Source organism: Prunus avium, chromosome 4 (assembly GCF_965620075.1).
Source record: "Prunus avium chromosome 4, drPruAviu1.hap1.1, whole genome shotgun sequence".
NCBI classification, from domain to species: domain Eukaryota; kingdom Viridiplantae; phylum Streptophyta; class Magnoliopsida; order Rosales; family Rosaceae; genus Prunus; species Prunus avium.
The window spans coordinates 33,498,653-33,522,314 of NC_142287.1; the positions used below are offsets into that span (position 1 = coordinate 33,498,653).

At 36.5% G+C, this 23,662-nt stretch overlaps 3 protein-coding genes across 5 annotated transcripts; 2 read left to right on the top strand and 1 right to left on the bottom strand.

Moving 5' to 3' along the window:
* The first annotated feature begins 1,475 nt into the window (after positions 1-1,475).
* Positions 1,476-7,638, top strand: PHYE (phytochrome E). Of its 2 annotated transcripts, none has more exons than XM_021969969.2 (4): positions 1,476-4,012; positions 4,861-5,668; positions 6,042-6,338; positions 6,432-7,638. In XM_021969969.2, exons 1-4 carry the CDS (start codon positions 1,957-1,959, stop codon positions 6,676-6,678), a joined length of 3,408 nt encoding a protein of 1,135 aa, XP_021825661.1. In that variant the 5' UTR covers positions 1,476-1,956; the 3' UTR covers positions 6,679-7,638. The 2 variants fall into 2 exon arrangements, with proteins under 2 accessions (XP_021825661.1, XP_021825663.1); XM_021969971.2 differs by having other exon boundaries at positions 1,480-4,012; positions 6,045-6,338.
* Positions 7,430-13,848, bottom strand: ML5 (MEI2-like protein 5). Of its 2 annotated transcripts, XM_021969928.2 has the most exons (13): positions 13,577-13,848; positions 12,472-12,514; positions 12,241-12,384; positions 11,692-12,161; positions 10,970-11,128; positions 10,760-10,876; positions 10,495-10,646; positions 10,049-10,140; positions 8,979-9,930; positions 8,810-8,894; positions 8,630-8,698; positions 8,226-8,405; positions 7,430-8,062 (listed from the first exon to the last, which is right to left on the bottom strand). In XM_021969928.2, the coding sequence occupies exons 2-13, from the start codon at positions 12,500-12,502 to the stop codon at positions 7,940-7,942; spliced, it is 2,574 nt and encodes an 857-aa protein (XP_021825620.1). In that variant the 5' UTR covers positions 12,503-12,514; positions 13,577-13,848; the 3' UTR covers positions 7,430-7,939. The 2 variants fall into 2 exon arrangements, with proteins under 2 accessions (XP_021825620.1, XP_088108755.1); XM_088252629.1 differs by having other exon boundaries at positions 10,760-11,128.
* Positions 13,849-17,507: 3,659 nt separating this feature from the next.
* LOC110766618 (16S rRNA processing protein RimM family) lies at positions 17,508-23,224 on the top strand. Its single transcript, XM_021969980.2, has 10 exons — positions 17,508-17,758; positions 18,610-18,746; positions 18,844-18,978; positions 19,312-19,422; positions 19,806-20,090; positions 20,829-21,028; positions 21,165-21,474; positions 22,014-22,124; positions 22,426-22,617; positions 22,762-23,224. The coding sequence occupies exons 1-10, from the start codon at positions 17,581-17,583 to the stop codon at positions 23,107-23,109; spliced, it is 2,007 nt and encodes a 668-aa protein (XP_021825672.2). The 5' UTR covers positions 17,508-17,580; the 3' UTR covers positions 23,110-23,224.
* The last annotated feature ends 438 nt before the right edge of the window (positions 23,225-23,662 follow it).

A 23,662-nucleotide genomic window follows, 5' to 3' on the forward strand; every position in this document is an offset into this window, starting at 1 on the left:
TTTTTTTTTTTTAAATCCAAATAGGGGGTACTTCCTTATTTACATTGTAAACTTAAGTAAATGAAGTAATATAAAAATAACTTAAATGTTTAGAATGAAAATAAGGCAACATAAGGGGAAACAAAAAATAACAAGGCAATGAGCGGGCTTATTCAGGCCGAGGCTGGGCCATGGACGGACCTTGTTTGGCGAAAGGTTTCGAAACCTAAACCCAAGTTCTACCCAACCTTAGAGCAGGCCGAACCGAGTGGACCTAACCATCAAATCAGGCTTTGGCCCATCGAGCCTCGGGAACACTTCGGCCCGCGGACCGAATAATGACCCCTAGGCTCACCCATGTCGATGGTTGTTTTATGGGCTTCAATGTTTTCACTATACTCTACGGGTCTCTTTGTAGGTCCCATATTCAATGTGTTGCAGAAAAATTGGCCAGTCATATATAATATAAACAACTTCTTAATGTAAAATTAAAAGAGGTTCTAAATTCGAAATCTCATATTCATCAACAATGAGAAAAATAAATAGAATCATGTCATTATATTGGCGGGAGAGGGTGGGAATAAACGTTACCGAACGAGCACAAGCTTGGGTGTAACATCCTGTTATGTGGGAGGCCATAATTTTTCCTATATTGGTCTATTCCGGAGACCAAATTACTTGGCCATGTTTATTAAAAGCCCATGGCTCTGGTGGGCTTTCGAACGTGTTGTTAAATGAAAACTTGTCAAAACATTATCCAAAAAAACCTTGCCAAACAATTCGAAACAAAAAAGCAATCAGACAAAACAAAAACAAAAACAAAAACAAAAACAAAAAAGAGAAAAAAGAAAGAAAGTCAGGACTCGGCAGTCCTTGAGGTTGGCATCCTCAGCAATTGGTTCAATGATGATAGGTACAAGACGTGATGAGCAATTCATCCACCTAGGCAAGGTCCTTGCTGAAAAAAACAAAACAAAATGAAAGGGAAGCCATTTTATGTGGAGGAAACCAAACAGAGAACAAAGCATAACGAGGAGGGAAAGGTCCTGCTATAAAACATATCATGTTGGTAGCATGTTGATTTTTCTGTTCAAATCATGTCTTAGGATCCATTGGATCGAGGGTTCCAAGGTTTGATTATGTTGTTCCCAAAACACTTGCCAAAAAACAAGGCAAACCGTGTAGAGCTCAAGATTAGTGCTTTCTAAGAAGCTGGTAAAAAGGCTTATGCTTTGCAACTGACCTGACTGCTTTGCTTCAGTCTTTTAATAATTATGAGTGTTTAAAAGTAGCTTGAAATGACATGTTTGGAGGTATTGGCAGAAGCGGTCCATAGACAAAAACAACAAATATTTCGTACAAAAAAAAGACAAAAAATCAAATATATATTTGTGGTGAATACTAAATACTAGAGTGAGCCTTTTTTTGCTTTATATTTCTACTGTTCCCAAGAATCAAAGATCTCCCTCTCATTGTTCATATTTTTCTTCTATTGGGCTTTGTAAAAAGATAACCACACATGTAAAGGTCTCTTCCTTTCTATACTTCAACCTCTCTCTCTCTTCTTTTCGATTTTCCTTTTTTTGAAATTTTTTTTTCGGTTTTTATTTATTCTAAAGGTTTGATTTTGTGGTGACGCGTTGAGCAATTTGCATGGAGGAAAATGCAGGAACAAGAAAATGGGGAGAGAGAGAAACAGAGACAGAATAGAAAGGACAAGGTGCGCCAAGGACAGAAGGGGACGCATCAGCCAAAACAAATATGATTAGGAAGCGATAATTAAACACGCTTATTAGCAGGAAATAAACCCAAAACTGCGAAAACGATGAAAGAGACGTGTGTAAGTGTAAGCTACAAGAAGAAGTACCAACCAACAGAAGTAGCAAGTACAGAAATGATAAAGCTCCAGCTTTTCCAGTACCCACAAGAGTTTCTGAGAAAAACCCACAACCCAAAGCCAAAGCCAAAGCCCTCTATATGGAGCTCGAAAGCAGAGAGAGAGGCACCGCCACATTCTCATCCTCAGCTACCAGCAACATGAGGCCTAACAAAAACAACACTACCACTAGCGGCACCGCCAAAAGAGACAAGTCAATTGCTCAGTACAATGCAGATGCTGGCATTTTAGCTGAGTATGAGCAGTCTACTGCGTCTGGTAAGTCCTTTAACTATTCAAGATCAGTGCTTTATCCTCCAGAATCTGTACCTGAAGAGCAAATAAGTGCCTATTTCTCGAGAATCCAAAGGGGTGCTCTTGTTCAATCCTTTGGTTGTATGCTTGCAATTGAAGAACCCACTTTTAGAATTATCGGTTATAGTGAGAATTGCTTTGAGTTGTTGGGTTTGGATAGTCTCTTTGAGTCAAAACAATTAAAGGGTCTAATTGGAATTGATTCTAGAACCCTGTTTACACCTTCTTCCGGGGCTTCACTAGCCAAAGCTGCTGCGTCCAGGGATATATCATTGTTAAACCCAATTTGGGTTTATTCTAGGAGTACCCAGAAGCCATTTTATGCTATATTGCATAGAATTGATGTGGGAATTGTGATTGATTTGGAGCCTGCTAAGTCTAGTGATCCCGCATTGTCGCTTGCAGGCGCTGTGCAGTCACAGAAACTTGCGGTTCGGGCAATTTCTAGGCTTCAGTCTCTCCCTGGAGGAGATATTGGTGTGTTATGTGATACAGTTGTGGAAGATGTTCAGAAGCTTACTGGATATGACAGAGTTATGGTTTACAAGTTCCATGAGGATGATCATGGTGAAGTTGTGTCTGAAATCAGAAGGGTGGATTTAGAATCCTATTTGGGTTTACATTATCCTGCCACAGATATCCCTCAAGCTGCCCGTTTCTTGTTCAAGCAGAATCGTGTACGCATGATTTGTGATTGCAATGCAAATCCAGTTAAAATCATTCAAAGTGAGGAACTAAAGCAGCCTCTGTGCTTGGTCAATTCAACCCTCCGGTCACCACATGGCTGCCACAGACAGTACATGGCCAACATGGGATCCATTGCCTCATTGGTGATGGCAGTTATTATCAATGGTAATGAATCGACGAAGCTTTGGGGGTTGGTAGTGTGCCACCACACTTCACCCCGCTATGTCCCTTTCCCTCTTCGCTATGCTTGTGAGTTTCTTATGCAGGCATTTGGGCTGCAGCTGTACATGGAGCTTCAATTGGCAGCACAGTTGGCTGAAAAAAAGGTTCTCAGAACACAAACCTTGCTTTGTGACATGCTCCTCCGGGATGCCCCATCAGGTATTGTGACCCAATCTCCTAGTATAATGGATCTCGTTAAGTGTGATGGGGCTGCATTGTATTATGGCGGGACATGTTGGTTGTTAGGTGTAACTCCAACTGAATCACAGGTTAAAGATATAGCAGAGTGGCTGCTAAGTAATCATGGGGATTCCACAGGTCTGAGCACTGATAGTTTGGCAGAAGCTGGTTACCCTGGTGCACCTTTACTGGGTGATGCAGTCTGTGGTATGGCTACTGCAAGGGCCAGTTCAAAGGATTTCTTGTTTTGGTTCAGGTCTCACACTGCAGAGGAAGTCAAATGGGGAGGAGCTAAGCATCATCCAGAGGATAAGGATGACGGTGGAAGGATGCACCCAAGATCATCATTTAAAGCTTTTCTTGAAGTAGTAAAAAGTAGAAGTTTGCCTTGGGAGGTCTCTGAAATTAATGCCATCCACTCTTTACAGCTCATAATGAGAGACTCGTTTCAGGATTTGGAAGAAAGTGTTTCTAAGGCAATAAACAATCCTCATCAGAGTGATACTGAAATGCAGCCTCAGGGGATGGATGAACTCAGTTCTGTGGCATGTGAAATGGTTAAATTGATTGAGACAGCTTCAGTTCCGATTTTTGGGGTTGATTCAGCTGGTCTCATCAATGGATGGAATACAAAGATGGCCGAATTGACAGGATTACAAGATAGCGAAGCTATGGGGAAGTCCCTAGCTAATGAAATTGTTTGTGAGGACTCACGGGGAGCTGTTGAAGATCTTTTATGCAGAGCCTTACAAGGTAAATTTTTTCTTGCATTTATAATGTACTGTGTTTGAGGATTTTAAAGTACTCAAATGTCATAGACACTACATTCCATGCTTATGCATGCTTATAAGTTACCAAGTACTATGCAAATAGCTTACTAACTTCTATACTGCTTCTGTTGTCAATCATTGCTTCACAGGTTCAGTTCTTTTGGCTCGTCTTCTTGAACTTTGCTAATTATACTGTGTGGTTGCACCAACACATTTGTCCTCTCTTAACTGTAACTGCCTTACTGGGCCGCCTTATCATCTCTTGCATATGTGGTCCATACTTCTTGGCCTTCTTCCCTTTATCCCTTAAGGGCCCCAGAGTAGAGCTTGATGACTTTTCTTATTAGTATAACAGTTGTTCTTCAAAGAAACATCTTCAACTAGTGAAGACAGCCATGTTTAAGTTTCTTTTATCCTGTCAATTTTTCAAAATATCCAATCTTTGCATTTTTATCTTAACATTTTAAATACTCCTTTAGCAGGGCCTGAAGTAGGCTGTCCTATAGATTAGAAGCTGACATGATAAAATATGTTTCAAGGGCTTTTTGATGAATAGGGTCCATTACATATCTGCGTTCTTATTATTTTGTGGGACACAAGAAACTTTTTCCTTTTTTTATTCTTTGAGTGATGATTCATACTTTAAGTAAGATTTCTTCTTCACTTATCAGCTGCTTTAGCAAATATATGGAATGATACATAGGAAGTTGAGGGACTTAGACTTTTGTATGGAATTTATTTTTGAAATTCTAGTTTTCGTCCTACTTTGCCTCTTTAATTATAATCTTAATTTTCCAAACAGTAGCCGATGTTAACTTCTATCCTATCCAGGTGAGGAGGACAAGAATATTGAGTTAAAACTGAGAAATTTTGGGCACTCTCAGCATAACTCGGTTGTCTATGTTGTAGCCAACACTTGCACAAGTAGGAATCATGCAAAGAATGTTGTTGGTGTATGCTTTGTGGGTCAAGATATTACTTGTGAAAAAGTTGTTATGGATAAATTCATCCGTTTGCAAGGCGATTATAAGGCTATTATACAGAGTCTTAACCCATTGATTCCACCCATCTTTGCATCTGATGAGAATGCCTGCTGCTCTGAATGGAATGCGGCCATGGAAAAGCTTACTGGTTGGACAAGAGATGACGTTATTGGTAAAATGCTTCCTGGGGAAATCTTTGGAGGTTTCTGTCGGCTGAAAGGTCAAGATACATTGACTAAATTTATGATTATATTATACCAAGGAATCAGTGGTCAAGATATTGAGAAGTTTCCACTTGGGTTTTTTGATAGAAAAGGGAACTTTGTTGAGGTGATCTTAACAGCAAGCAAGAGGACTGATGCAGGTGGAAATATAATTGGTTGTTTCTGCTTCTTGCAAATATTTTTGCCTGACCTGCAGCAGCCCTTGGAAAAACACAAACAAGAGGGTAGAGAAGGCTTTTCAAAACTAAAGGAATTAACATACATACGACAAGAGATGAAAAATCCTTTAAATGGTATTCGGTTTACGCACAGACTACTTCAAAATACAACTATTTCAGAATATCAGAAGCAATTTCTTGACACTAGTGATGCATGTGAAAGACAAATCATGACAATCATCGAGGATATGAATATGAGAAGCATAGAGGAAGGGTGAGTATTCTTATTAATTGGTTCATGATGTGCGTAAGCTAACTCTTTTAAATCTATTTGTAGTGTATAGGTTCTTTTCTTTCACTATGTGCATAGTAAATTATATAAAATCCCGAATCAGAACTTTTCAAATCAACTGGTTTAAGCTCTAATGTTTTTCCTAATTCTTGGTGTCATTATCTTTGGGGGTATTTTCTTATAAAAAATAGTAATAATCTTATCTTTTCGCAACATATTTAGTTCTTTGTTTTTTTGAAATCATTATGAAATAATTACACAATAAGAAAGCACTTAATACATAAACGACATTAGTCTTTTTAGTGTGCTGATGAACTTGTGCGAGAATAAGCCTCACATCTTATCCTGGTTATAGCAGTAGCGTGAAGCTGAACATGGGAGAATTTGTATTGGGAAACATTTTGGATGCCATTGTTAGTCAATCAATGATCTCACTGAGGGAAAAGAATCTGCAGCTTTTTCATGAGATTCCAGAAGAAGTTAAATCACTATCTTTGTATGGGGATCAAATCAGGCTGCAGTTGGTCTTGTCAGATTTCTTGCTCAATGCAGTGAATCATGCACCTTCCCCAGATGGCTGGGTTGAAATTAAAATTTTACCTGGTCTAAAGTTAATACAGGACGGCAACAATTGTATCCGTTTACAGTTCAGGTACCTCAACCATTTCTAGGTTCAGATTTTGACATTGCACGGCTAATAAATTTAACATAAAACTTACTTGTCCTTATCTTCTTGTGCATGCAGAATGACTCACCCCGGTCAAGGCCTTCCTGCTGCGCTTATCCAAGATATGTTCGAGGGAGGAAATCAATGGACTACGCAGGAAGGGCTTGGCCTAAATCTGTCCAGGAAACTTCTGAATAGAATGAATGGTCAGGTTCAGTATGTTAGAGAGCATGACAAATGTTACTTCCTCATTGACCTTGAACTTAAAACCAGGAAAGAAAGGCAGAGGGTTTCAGTGCCACAGGCCGATATGAGCACGACTTAAGTTTCATCAGGATCTCTGTTTGTTGAGTCTCTTGATATTTAGGGCATCATCAAGGCTGTCTGAACCTTCTTCTATCTTGGCCTAAAAATACGGTCAACCGTAGTATTTACCACAGCTTTACTCAGCTTCCATTTTATATGGTTTGCCTAGCAAAAATCCTTCCTCATGTGCAGGTTCTATTACTCCAGCTCTTTTTCTTTGTACTATACCAACTTTGTTTAAAATAAAGTAAAAATAAAAATATCATGTGTATGAAATAGGGCTGCGGGACCAACACATTAGATTTACTGGCCGAGGTAGGTTATCTTGTGTATAAATGCAATCTTGAGGTTATGATATATATATATATAAAATCTTTTATCATTCCAGCCCCTCAATCAATGCAGGGTGTTTATTTATTGGAAGCCCTCCTGTGATGGTATTCATTTTGCATCATTGCAATGCAAATTCTCTGCAAGGTATTCTAAGCAAAATAATAGTAATAATAATAATAATAATCAGATAACACTATGACACGTTATGAATCATTTTATGTTGGCTTCATTATGAATCATTTTAATCAAGCAATCAATCTTGAATACCGAATTTTGGATTCAACTGGAATTTTAAAACGAGTGATGCTATTGTCTCATTTTTGCAACATGAGAGTAATTGTCTACCCTTTCATTCTTCGGATATCAATCCGTAAATTCACATTTGAATGTGTTTGAAGAATTCAAAATGTATAAGATGGAAACCATTATCCGGGCAATGTCACATCTCAAATACACATTTGAATTTTCCATTGCAAGAACCCCAACAAATAATTATGCCGAAAAGAAGCATTTCTGTCCTCAACTGTACAATTTTGTACCCAATGTTAAATCACCAACCCTCGCTCAAAACACATTGACCCATATACCCATATCAACATCATATTTGCAGACTACGTTATCCACACCCCAAGTCACGCAACAAAAATGCGCCCAAAAATAAGAAACCTACACAACTGGTGACAAACGCATCTGGCTGCTGAGAGAATTGAATTCGCCGAAATGCGTTCCCTTATCCGGCCCATATCAGACTGTTAACTGCAGAGGAAACAAATTCCTACTACTGTTTCTTGTAAAACTCCCTAGAAAATACTACCAAAAGGAACTAGAATACAATCTGCATGCATCCTTCTCCGACTCCTACGTTTATATACTTGATAATATGTATGATGGTTAGAAGCCACGGCCACGGCCAAATAGGGCCGAGGGCATCTGCTTCAAATACACTATTAACTCTTATCTGGCTTCTCATCAGAGCCACACTCTAGGCTTCCTGATGAATCAGAGTCCGACTCGTTTCGCTGACCGACATGGATGTTCATATTATTGGAAGGAAGATGTTCTTGGATAATCTATATAGAAGAAACGCACAAGATCATATCAAACATTCCATTTGTGCGTGTGAAACATCAATGCATACAATTAAGCTAGTTCCATAAAGCAAAACATCAAGGAAGTGCAAGCATGTTAGAAGTTTAAAAAAGCAATGGCTTTTTGTAGTGTTTATTGTACTACCTGATCACCAGCCTCAGAACCCTCTGAGTGAAAGAGAATCGGGCGACAACGTTTGTCTTCATTCATTAGGCTTGAATTTTGAAAGTGGGCCACAAGAGCTGCCTTCCCCTGGATACGAGCATAAGCCAAGGAGGCAACTTTTTCACTATTGAACTTCTCCCACTTCTTTCCATTGAATGCCTGTATTATAATGGAAATAAGTGTTTATCAATAACATATCCCATTTCCTTTATAGCATGCCAGTACCATGTCAGCCGCTAATAAGCTAAAGCCTAAAACTATTTTTTGAAAGGGTAAAACGAGAAAGCTCAAATTGGCAGAACACATCTCACAATACAACGAAGACAATGATGTAGAAATAACCCGAAGAATTAACATAAAATCCTACAAAAGAAGGAAAGCACCTCATAAAATGGGATGATGTGTGAAGGAGACAGCATATTGATAAATGCATAGCCCACATTGCATTTGTTCTGCACAGAAGAGGAATATCAATCAAGGAAGACTTGTAGGGAAAAAGAAAAAGAAAAAAAATTATTGAAGAAGAAAGTGTCAAGACATACTCTTAAAGAAACCTAAATTACCTTAAAATCAATCGGCAGATAGAGAAAATCAAAAGTACCCTTGTGATTTTCATCTATTGCAGCAAGTAACATTTTTGAGGTGTATCTAATGGACAGAAAAAATATGAAATCATGATAATGGCCATCAAATGTAATAAATATATGACAGAACTATAAAAGTCAGTCTTACTTATTTGGAATATTTTTTATCATTAATGTTGTTCTAGTATCGTCCCCACTGATAATCTTATCTAAATCAAGCTGAAACTGTTTCTTGCTATCAATCTGGCTCCCATTATTCTCAACGCGTCTGCTCCGCCCACGCTCAATTAAACCATCTATGCTTGTAGGTGGCAGTCCTGTGTATGGGCCATTACCTAAAAACACAGGGCTAAGCTTCGGTGAGGCCATCATTTTAAAGCTTGAGGAATTACTTTCAGACATGTTTCCTGGTATAGATACACCAACATTCCTAGCAGCACGAGCACTCATATTAATCATAAAATTTCCACCGTTGGGGCCCAAACCCATGCCTCCATAGGCAGTGGAACTCAAAAATGAAGTTTCTGGTGACTCAGGGAAGTAATTGAAGTGCCTGTCTAACGGAACACCAGATGGGGCGGATCCAACATGATGGTGGTGATGGGAAGGGCTAAGGAAAGAGCCACGATGACCTGAGAATGGAAAGGCATGACCCTTCCCATTAGATGTAAGTTGATGTCCCACGGACTGTAGCGGCCAAGCTGAAGAATTGGTGTGTTCTGAGTAAGGAGTTGGACTCCCCCAAAGAAATTGTGGGCCTGATAACGTTTCCATACCAGATCCACTTGAGGTTGAAGGACCAAATGAGTGCATACTGCCATGGAAATGGCTTGAATTTGGCTCTGGAAATGAATGTGATTGTTCAAATGCAGATCCCTGGGATGAGTTTGTATTGGTAAATATATGATCCACATGACTCCCCCTTCCTTGGTTATTGCCGATAGGTGCAACCTTCACATTGTTTGGTATTTGGGGATGCAGAATTGACGCCAATCCAGGCAAATGGTTGCTATTTGTTGGACTCAGGGTCCTGAAACCAGGAGATTTACTAATACTGTGTACAGGACTATGTTCAATGGGGTTGAACTGTGCCCAGCTACCTGTCAAGAATATTGCATTTACCTCATTTTGTAAGAAAAATGCATTATAAAAAAATGTTGTCTTGATTAAGGCATTATATGTTCAAAGCGATATAAATTATCTCAAAGAAGAAGTTACCTGGTGGAGAGTTGCTTATCGGCGAACCCACAGGATGTCGATAACTCCGAGATTCATCTTGTTCGAGGTCTTGATTCAGTTGCAATATCAAGCTAGAAGGTACACAGTGCACAATACAATCAATAACAGACACCAACACTTGGTTCAAGCACAATACCGAAAACAGACAACACCAAAGTTTTAATAATCACAAAGCATAATTAGAGTTGAACGACATCATTATTTAATTTTAATTATTAAAATAACAGAATAAAAACATGAAATTAATGTGCCAAAGAATGTTTATGTGAAACATTTAACTAGTTGTAGCGCTTGAGAAAAGAAATTGTCTATAAACAAGTTTCACTTCCGATTAGAAGAAGGTTAACCACTAATCTCTCTAGCGTTCATAACTTGTAGCCAAAACAAAAACTCTAGAAATCATAGTATTTATATTGTATACGCACTTTCGACGAGCTCCACCAGGGCGACTGGGTTCAAGCTTTATTCGTTTACCAGCTATGTCGCTCCTATTTAATGACTTAAGGGCTGCTTCTGCAGCTCTGACATCATAATACTCAATAAATTTATGATGTCTCTTGTGCGGTGTTTCCCTTATCTGCTTTGTACACCAGAAAAATACATGTTAACCACCTTATAAATTAAAAAATAAGTAAATAATTAAACACAAAACAAGAAATGGAGGGTTTTCCCTTAAGATACAATTATCACCTCTTTGACCTCGCCATAAGCCCCAAATATTTGACGGAGGTCTTCATTTGAAACTGATGCATCCAAATTGAAAACTACTAAGGTTCCTTGATTAATATCTTTCTCTGATGGATTATCCTGGTGTGGCATGAAAAAAGGAATGCAAAAATTGTAAGATATATAAAAGGGTGTCGATGAACAACTAATAAAGAACTGGAACGCTGTTCTGACCTTTGGAATTGAGAAGTGAATATCAAGTTTCCTCCGTCGCAGAGGCTTATTTTGTAATGTGCGCATAGCAGTTCGAGCAGAACGAATATCATAATAAGATATCATCACAAAGCCCCTATGTTTACATGCAGTGTACAGCGTTCTAATGTCGCCATATTGCTGCAAAATAGATTAATAAATAAATGAATGATATAACATTGAACCTGTGAAAGAAGGAAAACAAATATATATGCTCAGCCAATAAAATAAAAATCTTGACTAGACCCTCAGACCTTCATAACTAGTTATGCATTCATGTCTTGTACATATAGCAAGGCCTAAATGAGATAATAAAATATTAAAGATGAAACTTTTAGTGCAAAATACATCTTTGACCATTTGATGTTGCCTTAAATTTCAGTAGATAATATATATGCCCATAGATTCTTTTCAAATTTTTGTAGACAAATCCAAACAACAGTTTGTATAGTTTCTTTTTATGAAACAATTTTGTAAAATGTTAACCTCGCTTGACAAACTTCTTTTATTTTCATAAATGGTGTGCAAGGATCTAAGAGAACCCTTGATAATTGTAACAGTGTCAAGTTCTACTCAGGAAGCACGTGTAATATATCACAAACTTGCACAGAACTTATGGAAACCAAAGACATACCAGACAAGTGAACAAAGGATATGGGTATTACTGGAATAAAACACAAGGAGCTCCGCCTTATTTGAATTACCTCAAAAAGTGCTTTCAGTTCTGAATCCTCAACATTACTGTTGATATTTCGCACAAATAATGTTCTAGAAGGATGCTCTCCATATGGATGTTCTCCAGCAACAGCTCCCACGCCATTTGGAAGAGCATAATGAGCGATCCCATTCCCAGTAGCAACATCAGATAAACTTACTTTTGCCATGCCAACTCGCAGGCTCTCCTGTGGATCAGTTTCCAATTCCATGCCACCTCCACTACCAAATAGATCATACTCTTCCAAGTCTTCCAGGGAACCAGGCAACCCACTGAGGTCAAGATCATCTGCTATGCCAGCTAATAGCTCCTCCTCGTCACCAGGAAGCAAGCTTCCAATTGCATGAGTTTCAATATCTTCAAGTGTATCATTGCCCTCCAAATTATGGCCCAGCTTATTTAAGCCAGTTGAGAGGTCATCAATAGATTGACAGCCATGTTCTGTATCATTCAAGTTCACTGAAAGAATGCAAAAATACATGAGTCATTCCCTACTAAATGTGGCATTGAAAATCTTAATGCAATAGCTCACACATACACTTTGGATGTGGAAGAACAGGTAACGAGCTTGAAAAGAGGGTAGCATCACTTGAGGCGTGATGGACACCAGATCCAGATAAAATGCCCCAACCTCCTCTACCCACTTCTTTGGGGATACCCACCATTGGAATCTCGGTTGGGCCTACAAGACAAGTTAACAGACACATCAGTCAGAAAACAAACTGCATATAGTCTGGACAGAATACAATATATGATTCTGGACTGTTACCAGAAGATGAAAAGTTGAAAGACTGATTCATTGCATCCCTGTCCTGCTTAAAATTAACAATGCACAAGAGTTAACTTCTGTGATGGTAACGAAAGTAACAGAACTAAACAATCTGCAACTCAGAGTACTAGAAAATCTGATATACACACAGATATATATATATATATATATATATATATATATATATATATATATACATTATTACTAAAGATACTACAGAGCACACAGATGCAATTGGTCAATACTCATCATCCAGTTCAAAGTAATCCCACGGTGTTATATAATGAAAAGGAAATCAATCATAAATTTCAGAGCATTCTTATACTTTGAGCACAACAGTGAGTTCTTAAGGCTACACAAAGTCACAGAGAACCAAATTTAGTTTTAGCAGAACTGTACTTGACCAATTTAAATACTTCTAAACCTGAAGCCTAGAGAATTGGCACCAGAAAAACAACTTCCACTTAAGAACTCCAATTGCAAGACATCAAACCCCACCTTGGAACACAACTCAAAAAAGCGTCCAATTCAAGAAATCAAAGGAATATGGACATAGAAATACATAAACTTACGAATTAGGAAATGAATTAACAGCATATTGTTTAGAGGGTGTGTGTCCATTTTCAAAAAGTGGGAAACTTTGCAGCTGCATATAATCACAACTGGCTTAAACCCATAAGTATTAAACAGCTATATATCAGGAATCAAAGACCCATACTTCTATTCTATGCATTCAAACCGCCAAATAAGATTCAAACAGATAAAATAAAATCTTAGAAATGCATATCAGTCTAATCTCTCAAGCTCTCAGAGTCGGGAGTTAGAACAGTTGATTCTTTGTTGCTTCTTGGGACTGAACTGCTCAGCGCAATAGGCATATAAATACCAAAAAGCTCAATAATTGATATAGTTTGGCCAAATTCTATATAAGTTCAAGGAAAACCAAATACTTAAAAAGGAATAAAGATATGATAGAAGCAAAATTTTACATAACTTATACAACTACTACACTCGAAAAACTATGCAAGTCCACAAAACCCATTTGATCAAACTTACAAAATACTGAACAAAAAAAAACGACAATAAAATTGAGAACAGATGTCACCTGAAGAGGTACAAAGGCAAGCCCAACCCTAGAGCTTCACCGTGTAGACGATCACAGAGAGAGGAGCAGTGTTCTTGCCACTGCTGCCACTTTCTCTCTCTAAAACCCAATTGGAATTTGTTTGCAGACAGAGAGAGAGAGAGAGAGAGAGAGAGAGAGAGAGAGGAGAGTGATGATGATTGGACGAGAAGAGTAAAGAAAAACTAAAAAGGAGCGGAGAATGATTGAGAGAGAGAGAGAGAGTGGGTTTTTTGGATTTGGGTTACGAAATGGGGGTGGTTTCAATTGTATTTAAAATGAATTTGGTGCCCAACAACATTGATCTTTTTATGAATTAATTTTATTCAAATTAAAAATATTTTTGAACAAAAAAAACCCAAAAGAGGGAAAGTTACCTATTTGATTGAATGCTTATCCACAGTATTATATGGCATGATTGGCATAATTAAGGTTTGGGAATCTTACTTTTATTTTGATGATTAATGATGATAGAGGTGAATTTGATAAATTTTGGATAATGATAATGCTAAAAGTGGATAATAATTAGCCACATCATCGATTTAGTTTCAATAAACAGCTAATTTTATACTGTCTGTGCCATGCCCATGACATCTCTAGGGTCCTCAATCTAGTATTTGCAATTTAGATTATTATATACTAACAAAATTATCTTACAAAAAATCACTAATTCTCTATGAACATATTTTGTGTCACAAAAAAGCCGTTGAATTTTAATTATTCACCCTAGTTTAGTAAATTCTCTCACTCGTAGATTGTTTTAAAAGAGAGAAGACTCCTTAAAAGCTATGTGAATTTTAGCGATATGATTATAGTGATGAATATTTCTTATATAATTAATTAAGAGATAAGTGTGAGATGTGTCACATCACTTATAAAAATGTGTGAGCTTTTCTAAATTGAAGTATTGTAGAAAGGAAAATACTTCCCTCCTTATCAGGTAAGTAAGAGCTCTTATATTCTTACTAATAGAAGTGTGACATGTGTGCATAAATTTTTATTTTTGTGTTTTTTATAAATTATTTTTGCATATGTGTCAAACTGTGATTCGCAGGAAAGATGAGTATCTCCTTACCCGAAAGGAGGCAAGTAGTATCTTTGTTGAAATATTCCACCGGTTATTCATTCACCAATTGATTAATGTACCTAACTTTTTCTCTCTCTAACTTTAACAGAAAATAATAAAATCTTCAAACTTGGTCCAACTACAAATTTCTGAGTTGTCAAATGGTATACAGAACTTTTTCTCTCTCGAACTTGTTTTTAGGGCATGTATGATGTTTCGTGTTAGTGATGACGCACCTTAATTTCTTAAAAAATCAGAATTTGGTTTTCCCCAATATATAAATAATACCAGGCTGAGTTTTGAGAACCTACGTTTTCATAAATTTAAGAAAACTTTCCTTTAAAAGGATATGCATTTAGAAAAAGTTAACTTTAAAGTTTCTTATGATGTCTCTTGAGGCAAAGCCTAGAGGTAGCTTTTGGTGCCAAATATGGACAAAAAGAAAGCGAGAGACGGTGCACTTACTTACAATCCAAACATAAATTAATTAGGAAATTGAAATGGCTGCACTCATCCTCAATCCTTTCCATTATACTTGCACATTTTGCTAATATATATATATATACACATATATTTAGTGAACACTTATTTTCAAAATATTTAGTAAGAAAGAGTGTAGGAGAAGTTTCAAACTAAAATGTATTTGTTTGATAGGCTTAAAATATATTCGATACATTTAGTTTTGCAGATGATTGTGCGTATTAAAAGTGTGCCTTAAGCTTTATACATATTATATCATATGGGTTTCTTGTTACACAAACTTTGGTGACTATGACATACACGCAAGTGTTTTTTTTTTTAAATCAACACCATCAACGCAACCGTCACTATTACCATTTACTTATGCATATTGATACATCCAGATGTTAAAAAATAAAAAGTCTACATTTATTTTATTTTTCATGTATTTCAAATTTTAAGGCGAGTTTGGTGGAGAAATTTGAAATTAACATAAAATGAATTATCTTATCCATATATATATTTTTTGTGAAAATCTTATCCATATATTAAACCTTATGTGAGTCATAATAGGATGTCCATAAAAAAACTATTCTAAAGTACATTACTATATTCCATTCCAAAATAAAACAGGGTATACATACCTAGGTTCAACTTTTATAAAAGGAGGACATTTCGGTGGTGAAATTTTATCTATTTTGTATTCTTTAATATCACTTGGAATGGCAAATGACCCACTAGTGTAGTGGTTTAGAACAAATACGCCCCCTCCCTTTTAAAAAGAGTCATGGGTTCGAGTTTTAACATCTGTGTATTATATGTGAGTTAGGCAATGCTATCGCCCCTCTTAATAAGAAAGGTCATAAAACAAAATATCACATGGAATTTTTTATTTTTTAATTTAAATTGTCTCTATCTCCTTGTCTCTTCTTAGTGGCGAGACAAGGGATTAGAGAGTGTTTGATGTCAAAAATTACTTGAGCAATCTTATGCAACTTGCAACTCTTGTGTGTGGGGTCTACTCAAAGTGTTTTCAACTTCTCAATATAATTCCCAAAAAAAAAAAAAAAAAAAAGAGAGAGGAAAAAAAAAAAAAGGTGGTTTGGCGCGCACATAGGCTGTTGTCGTGTAGTACGGCCACCATGGCCCGATCCTCTCATCATCAGGAGAACCAGTTCACACGTACTTTTTGCTTCCATACGAAGTATCTATCTAATAGACCAGGTAAAACAATTTATTGCCAAAATATCGCCACCTGCACTATGATTTTTGATATAAAATGTTAGAAGAGATAGAGAAAGTCTTGGTTGAGAAGGCCTTTTATATATATAGATATATAAAGACAAAACGCCTAAATATTCAAAATACTAAAAAATGTCATTAATTAATGAAATCTTAACAAATGAAACTATTTATTAAATGGCTTGGAAAAAAACAAATAAAAACTATTTATTAAATGAGGATAATAAAGTAAAAATTTAAAAAGAACATGGGTCCTATTTTCACGACACATATCTAGACCTATTTTATCTATGGAAATATTTTTGCTCACAACTTTAACTCAAGTTGTATACTTACTACCCTTTTTAATACTTGACACATGTACATAGTCATAAATATGATTAAATATTTGCTTTGATTTATATAACAATTGTTATACTTATGGACAAGTGTCAAGTGTTGAGAAGGGTGGTGAGTATACACTTTTGGTTAAAGTGGTGAACAAAAATGCTCCCTTTATCTTTTACAATTCTAATATAAAAAAACATTAAAAACTTAATTAAAAAACCAATTGGTACATGAGTGGGGCAAGTCTTAATAATAGTATGGATAGATGCATATGTGAAATTTTGTTTGTTAGTCAGGATAGTGTGCAAGTCCTCTTACATCAGATTGGAACAACATTCTTGTAAATTAATGGCATTCGTACCACTTTTAGGGTTGGTTTGGGACTACTTATTTAGAAAACATTTTTGCTCATAAGCGTTTTTATTATAAAGATGTTGAAATTTTTAAAAAGAAATCCAAGTGTTTCATGGAAAAGCACTTGGGAGTGCTTCCTGAATAAGCACAGTTATGTGCTTCTCCATAAAGCGCTTTTATAGTCCAAAATCACTCCTAGAAATTTATACCAAACGATGCCAGAGGCGCTTTTAGTTGTCAAAAATCTCTTTTAGACAACTTACACTAAAGTTCCAATTTATTCCCCTACAGAAATTATCACATAATTTTTTTTTTTGTAGAACTATGGGTAAAAGCCCAAAACCAGAGCACAAGAAATTAGCCCAATGGGTTATTACAAACTCACACGACCATCCACAAAAAAAAAAAAAAAGCCCGCTTATTAATGTGTATAAATTAGAATCCATATAAATTAATAATAATAATAAAAATTGTATGGTCTGTTATCCTGGTGTAAAACTCAGAGCTTTACTCGTTGTCAGTGGGCACGAACCCAAAAATGCAGAGAGCTTCCATTCTCTGTTCTTCAAATTCAATTCCCAGTTTTCCCCTGACCTCTCATAGACTCGTTGCTCCGCTTCAAAGTCGACGTGCTGAACCAGTTTCCTCACCTCTCCGGTTGCCCTTGACTCGTCTGCACAATTACCGCCTTGCCCTCCCTCCTCTGCACAGCACTGGTAACTTACCTGTACTTTAATTATCAAGTGGACTTTTTGTTTCACTTTGAACTCCATGTTGTTGATGGGTTTTGTTTATCTCACTCTTTCGTTTACTAGGTCTGCTTAATTTTTGTTTTCAGTGGCTCAGAGAAGCTAAAAAATGAGCTGAGTTTAGTAAGTTTGAGTCTAAGTTCATAAATTAAGTTGAACCACCAGTAATTATTGTGTTAGATTTTTTTTCACAAACACATGTATGTATGCATGTATTTTGTGCACGTGATAAGCTTGTGAAGTTGCTTGTTTAGACTCTTAATTTGCCCTCTTAAGGTTTGTGTTTAAGTCTTTGGTGTTGTGTGAGAGTTTACTGGTTTAAGAGACATGCATGATTTTAACTTTGTAACAAGCTTCTATAGTTTCTTGTTTAGGCACTTAAGTTAGCCTCTTAAGAATTGTGTTTAAGTCTTTGATGAAGTGTGAGAGTTTACTGGTTTTAGACACATGCATAATTTTCATGGACCATGGGTAAATTTTCTGAGGGGCTTTGTTTCATGCGATAGGATTGTTCTATTGTTTTAACTTACTTGTTCTTCATAGGGTGTAATTTGCTTCGTGCTTATGCAAGTTGCATAATCTTTCCATGTTTGAGTCTGCGTGTTTTTGTCCCTTTTCTTTGTTCCCTCCAGCAATTATATAATTATAAAAATTGTTATGTATGTGACAGAATATTCCATGCAATGTTTATGAAAATGTCATTTGGTGGATTTGGTCTTTCTGGATACACATGTGGAATACCCTTTGATGATTTTGAAAACTTTTTTTCTAGTCAATTGTATAATAGATTTATTTGATTGTCTGTTTTGCCACTTCAGTCACTGAAGAGATAGTTGAGACTGCTGAGACGGAATCAGGATTCACTAAAGTTGGGTATATTTCCAATGTCCACGGGCTTCAAGGGGAGATTCGTGTGAAACCCAGCACTGACTTTCCAGAATTGCGGTTTTCCAAGGTAAAAATTAAAATGAATTTGGAATGTCATTCTTTGAGGGTGTTTGTCGTTGAATATTATCATTTGTTTTATGGTAAACTGATGTTCTTTTTATTAGCCTGGAAAAAGATGGCTGAGACAACAAATTTCCGGCAGAGAAACAGTTCAAGAAGTTGAGCTGGTGGAGGGAAGAGGACACCCTGGCCAGAAGAGTTGGATACTTAGATTGAGAGGAATTGAAACAGTGGACGAGGTGAGCCTATTGAGAGCTAGCTTTTTTATTTTATTTGATTTATTTTTCTGTTGTTCATGTATTAGTTCACTTGTTTCAAATTTCTGTTTTTTTTTGTTAGTTCTGTTTATGCATAAAATATGTGGTGATAACCTAATTGGGCCTACATTCTCCTTGTTCTATTTATGCAGAAAAGATATGGGGGAACCTAATTTGGGTTTAAAATATATATTGCTATTAGTATGTCGGCTAATAGAGTTTCACGATTATACTTCCGTAGGCATATATTTGTCATTGAGAACATTGAAAACTTTTTTGTGTTAGTGTGTCAATAACCATGGATAATTCGTTCAGGCTAGGCAGCTTATTGGTTCAACTTTACTTGTGAGGGAAGAAGATAGGCCGCAGTTGGAGGAAGGCGAACTCTATACTCGTGATCTTGTTGGGATGAGAGTTATTCTTAAGGTTAGTGTTGATAATGTATTGTATTTTTAAAGATATGGCTTTGTGCATGAGCATATGTGCAGGATCCTTACATCTAATTTCATTTGTATCCCTGAGATCCACTAGATAAATATTGGTATCATAATATCATTTCATACTGAAATTCTTCCTTTGATAAGAAAATTTGTTTATTAACTATATTTTATTTAATGAGGACACACATTTAAAGTTCATTATCAACTTTTGCTTGAAAATGCATTGTCTGACTTTTATCACTAGCTTTTATTTATCCTTGTTGGTTTACTTTCTCTTACTTTGGGAGAAGTTTATCTTTATCTTTTCTCATCATTTGTAGGAACTCAACCTAGATTTTTAATGCTGTAAGTTATGTTCCTCGCTTTCAGGAAACTGGTGAACCTGTGGGAAATGTTGTTAATGTTTTCAACAGCGGAGCTAGTGATCTTCTACAGGTCATGCTCGATACATCTCTAGATATCCTTGATTCAACTGGAAAGCCAAGGCCAACAGGAACAAGATTATCTGGTCACCTTGTGTGGATACCGTTTGTCGAAGAAATTGTTCCAAATGTTGATGTGCAAAGAAAAGAAATGCTCATTACACCTCCAAAGGGACTCCTTGAACTAAATTTACGCTTCGATGAGAGGTCCAAGAAAGAAAGGCGCCAGCTTGTGAGGCACACTCTCTTGTTCTACACTAAAGAATCTTAGTTATTTGTTATTACTTGGCAAAATCTAATATTTCATGCATTATAATGTTCATTGAAAGAATGACCAAGTCAAAGTCCCACCTGTTGGTGCTTTGGTTACAATAGATGTGGTAAAGGCTAATTAGATTGCACTTGCATATAGTATTATTTGTCCTCTCATAGGCTGTTTACAGTAGGGAACTCCTGGCTTGCTTTGGGATGAATTATAGGTGGATTAGGTGATCTTATGGAGATTGGTCCTAAGCCATATCATCTATGAGATTTGTAGTTAGATTATTTCAGCCTTTTCTACCCACTAGCTATCCAAATTAAAAACTTGGAGACGGCAAGTGGTTTTCTGTTAGATTAGGTGTTTTTTTGTTGTTGGACAAATTTTATTGAATATATGTGAATATACGATTTGTAGATAAGTAAATGATTACATTTCTTATCACTGGATTGCCATGAAGAGATCAGGCGGGTGAACGAAAGGCAGAAAGGGAGTTACATTCACCTCATTTTTGGTAGACAAGTGATCATTGAGACCTTATTGAGGCTAAAGTTATAATATAACACTTAAGGCATTGCACATAACCTTTAGCAAAACTTTCTAGTGCAGGTTACTGTAGTACATTGTAGAGGTAAATTAACATCCCATCATTCCCTTATAATTACCATGCTATTTTTTTCCTTTAGTTATTCATCTTTTGATACTTTTCAGGAATGGAAAGAGAGAAAAAAGATGCAAAAGCGCCTCATAGCAGCAAAGAAGAAACTGTGTGAAATGGAGCAAAAACATGTATTTGATGGGTTAAGATTTGGAGAGAAGGCACAGCGGAGCTTACTTGCTGATCAGATTGTTGGTGTAAATTCAAAATTGCTTCAACAGGCTCTGGAAAATGTTGAGATACTCTCTAAAAGGTGAATTTAATATGATTTGTTTACACTTTAGTTTCTTGTTCATCTGATTCATGAAGGAGAAGCATGAGAGATGTCTGCTCTACTGCCAGATGGATTTGCATTGATGATTTAACCTTTGTTTGGCTTCTTAATTCAGATGGAATGTAACTGAGATGGTCAGTGCCCTTAAAGCCAAAGAAACAACTAGCACTCTGGAAATATCAGAGGAATGTCTCGTTTCTTCTGCAAGTAAAGATAAGCTGGGTACACATTTTCATTTGCAAGAGATAGGAGTAGATCTCATATCTAAAGGGAAAGTTGCCATTGCTTTGGTTGTAAATGACAGTGGGAATCCGCAAGAACCACAACTGGCCTGTAACCCTGATCTGGAAAATTCCGATGGCACTGAGAAATCAGCATCTCCCTTTCTTCAGACATTACTTTGTGATGACCAGAGATTTATAAAGGTGATACTCATCCTAGATTTTTCATTTGAGGTTCTTTTTTCCCATCGTCTTTAAAGATAATCTATACTTTTTCATTTGCTCCCTTCCATTGTAAAGCTTGGAATAAATTTTTGATGACTTCAGGTTCTGGCTGGAGATTGGTGTTATGTGCATATCAAGATTTTGTTGTTTCAGTTCTCCACCTTCAATTTAAACTATATTAATATAGACTTTTTTTCTCAAGTAAATTTGAGTGGGGAAAACGATGTCAAACAAATGCCATATATGTAGAGATTTTCTTTTTCCTGTGAAGATACATGCTGGAATGTGTGCATATTTGAGATGTCAGTTTCCTTGAGTGTATTCATGATCTCATTTCATTCTAGAAACTTCACTGAGTACTTCACAGTTCTCCACTAGATCCATGTTTGTACTTGTAAGAAAAACTGGCATAAAAATGGTCAACATTATTTCTTCCCTTTTCTTTGCGGGGTGGCAGGGGATACCCTTGTTTGGATAATGATTTCACAGAAAAATCTATTGAACATTCCTTGTTGCAGATGGAAGATCGGGCGTCAGTGCCTTTGGTTCTGGTTTGCTCGGCCCAGGAAATTCAACCTTTAAGGATGCATTTCTCAGAAAACGATTACTTCGGCTTCAACCCTGAAAAGGTTTGTAGTTACAGCATCACATGAAGAGTCTTTATAGTTTTGATTGGCACAGCATGGTAGTATTGTTAATCACATTAATTGTCAAAACATTGTAATAATGGTTACAATTCAGTACTCCATGGAAACAGTAATGCCCACTGCACAGGCATCAATGCTCAAATGAATTCAACATAAACTTTTCCTTTGAATGTTCAGCTATTAAAAATTCTATTAAATCTTGTTTTATATTGATAGTACAGGGTATGACGTTCTGATCCAAATTCAGTTTTGGTTCTTACGTTCTCTTTGATTCTCTCCACAGGTTTGGTTCTTAGAGGAAGAGAAACTTCCAGTTGTCAGCAACTCGGTTGAAGCAGAGAAGAAGCATAAGATTTTGATGAAATCACCTTGGGAAATACTTCAATCACCTGTTGGATCCGGAGGAATTTTCAGTTTGCTTTCATCAAACAATATTCCAGAGAGTCTTGGTGAAATGGGTGTGGAGTATATTGAGGTTAGAAAAACTTGTTATATAGATTATATTTGAGCGGGCTCTCAAGTTAATACATATGAATGCTGTGACTGCTTGCATTGTTGATCATCACTTAAGCATATCTTCTTCTCTCACTCGATTGATTGCCTCTGCTTCTTCTTTCAGGTATGCAGCACAAATCCAGGATACGCCGGTGGGAACCCACTACTTCTTGGGTTTGTTAATTCGTGGAAATCTGATGTTGGGATCCAAATCTTCAAAGGCAGAAAGGACTTTGATGAAGGTTTTGACATTATATTCTCAACAAGCTTTATGAAGAAACTGATCAAACAGATCAATAAACTCCAGTTCTACGCTACTCCAAAGCAAAATTTACATGTTGAGTTGGTGGACAAAGAGTGGGTGGATGTTACTCCCAGCTCTGCCAACTCCTATGAGTTGGGTTGTACGATTTACAGCACTTTAAAGGCCTCCTCTTTTGATAAGCTTTGTATAATGGAGGTTACAGAGTAAACCTGCAACCAGTTGAATCTACGTTTTTCATTTTTATCTACCCAAAAGAGGGAAACGGAAAAGTGTATATGAGTCTTTGCAATATATATGGATAAAAATACGTTGTATTAGATAACTGTGCTGAAAAAATAGTAATCTCTTCATCATAACGTTGAAATTGCTAGCAAACAAAGAAGAAGTAATGAAGGTCCTTCAGGAAAGATCTTGGGTTCGAGTTCTAGCATCGTGTAATGTGTGTGAGTTTAGTATTATTATCGCCCCTCTTACTAAAAAATGTCCTTACAAAAAAAAAAAAAAAAAAAAAGGAACAAGTAACGAACTTTTATTGTGGAGTCAACAACAATGGTATGCTTATGAGTTGCGAGACTTTAGTTCCCCATATATGTTGCAAATCAAAAAAATCTCAAAACCATAAACTGAAATAAATGGTGCAAAAATCTTACATTTTTTTTCCTGATAATAATCATACATAACGATTAGATCATACTATCTACTCTTATTTTAGATTTCAATGTTGAGTAGAAAGTGAATAATGGAAAAGGGTGTCCAAAGA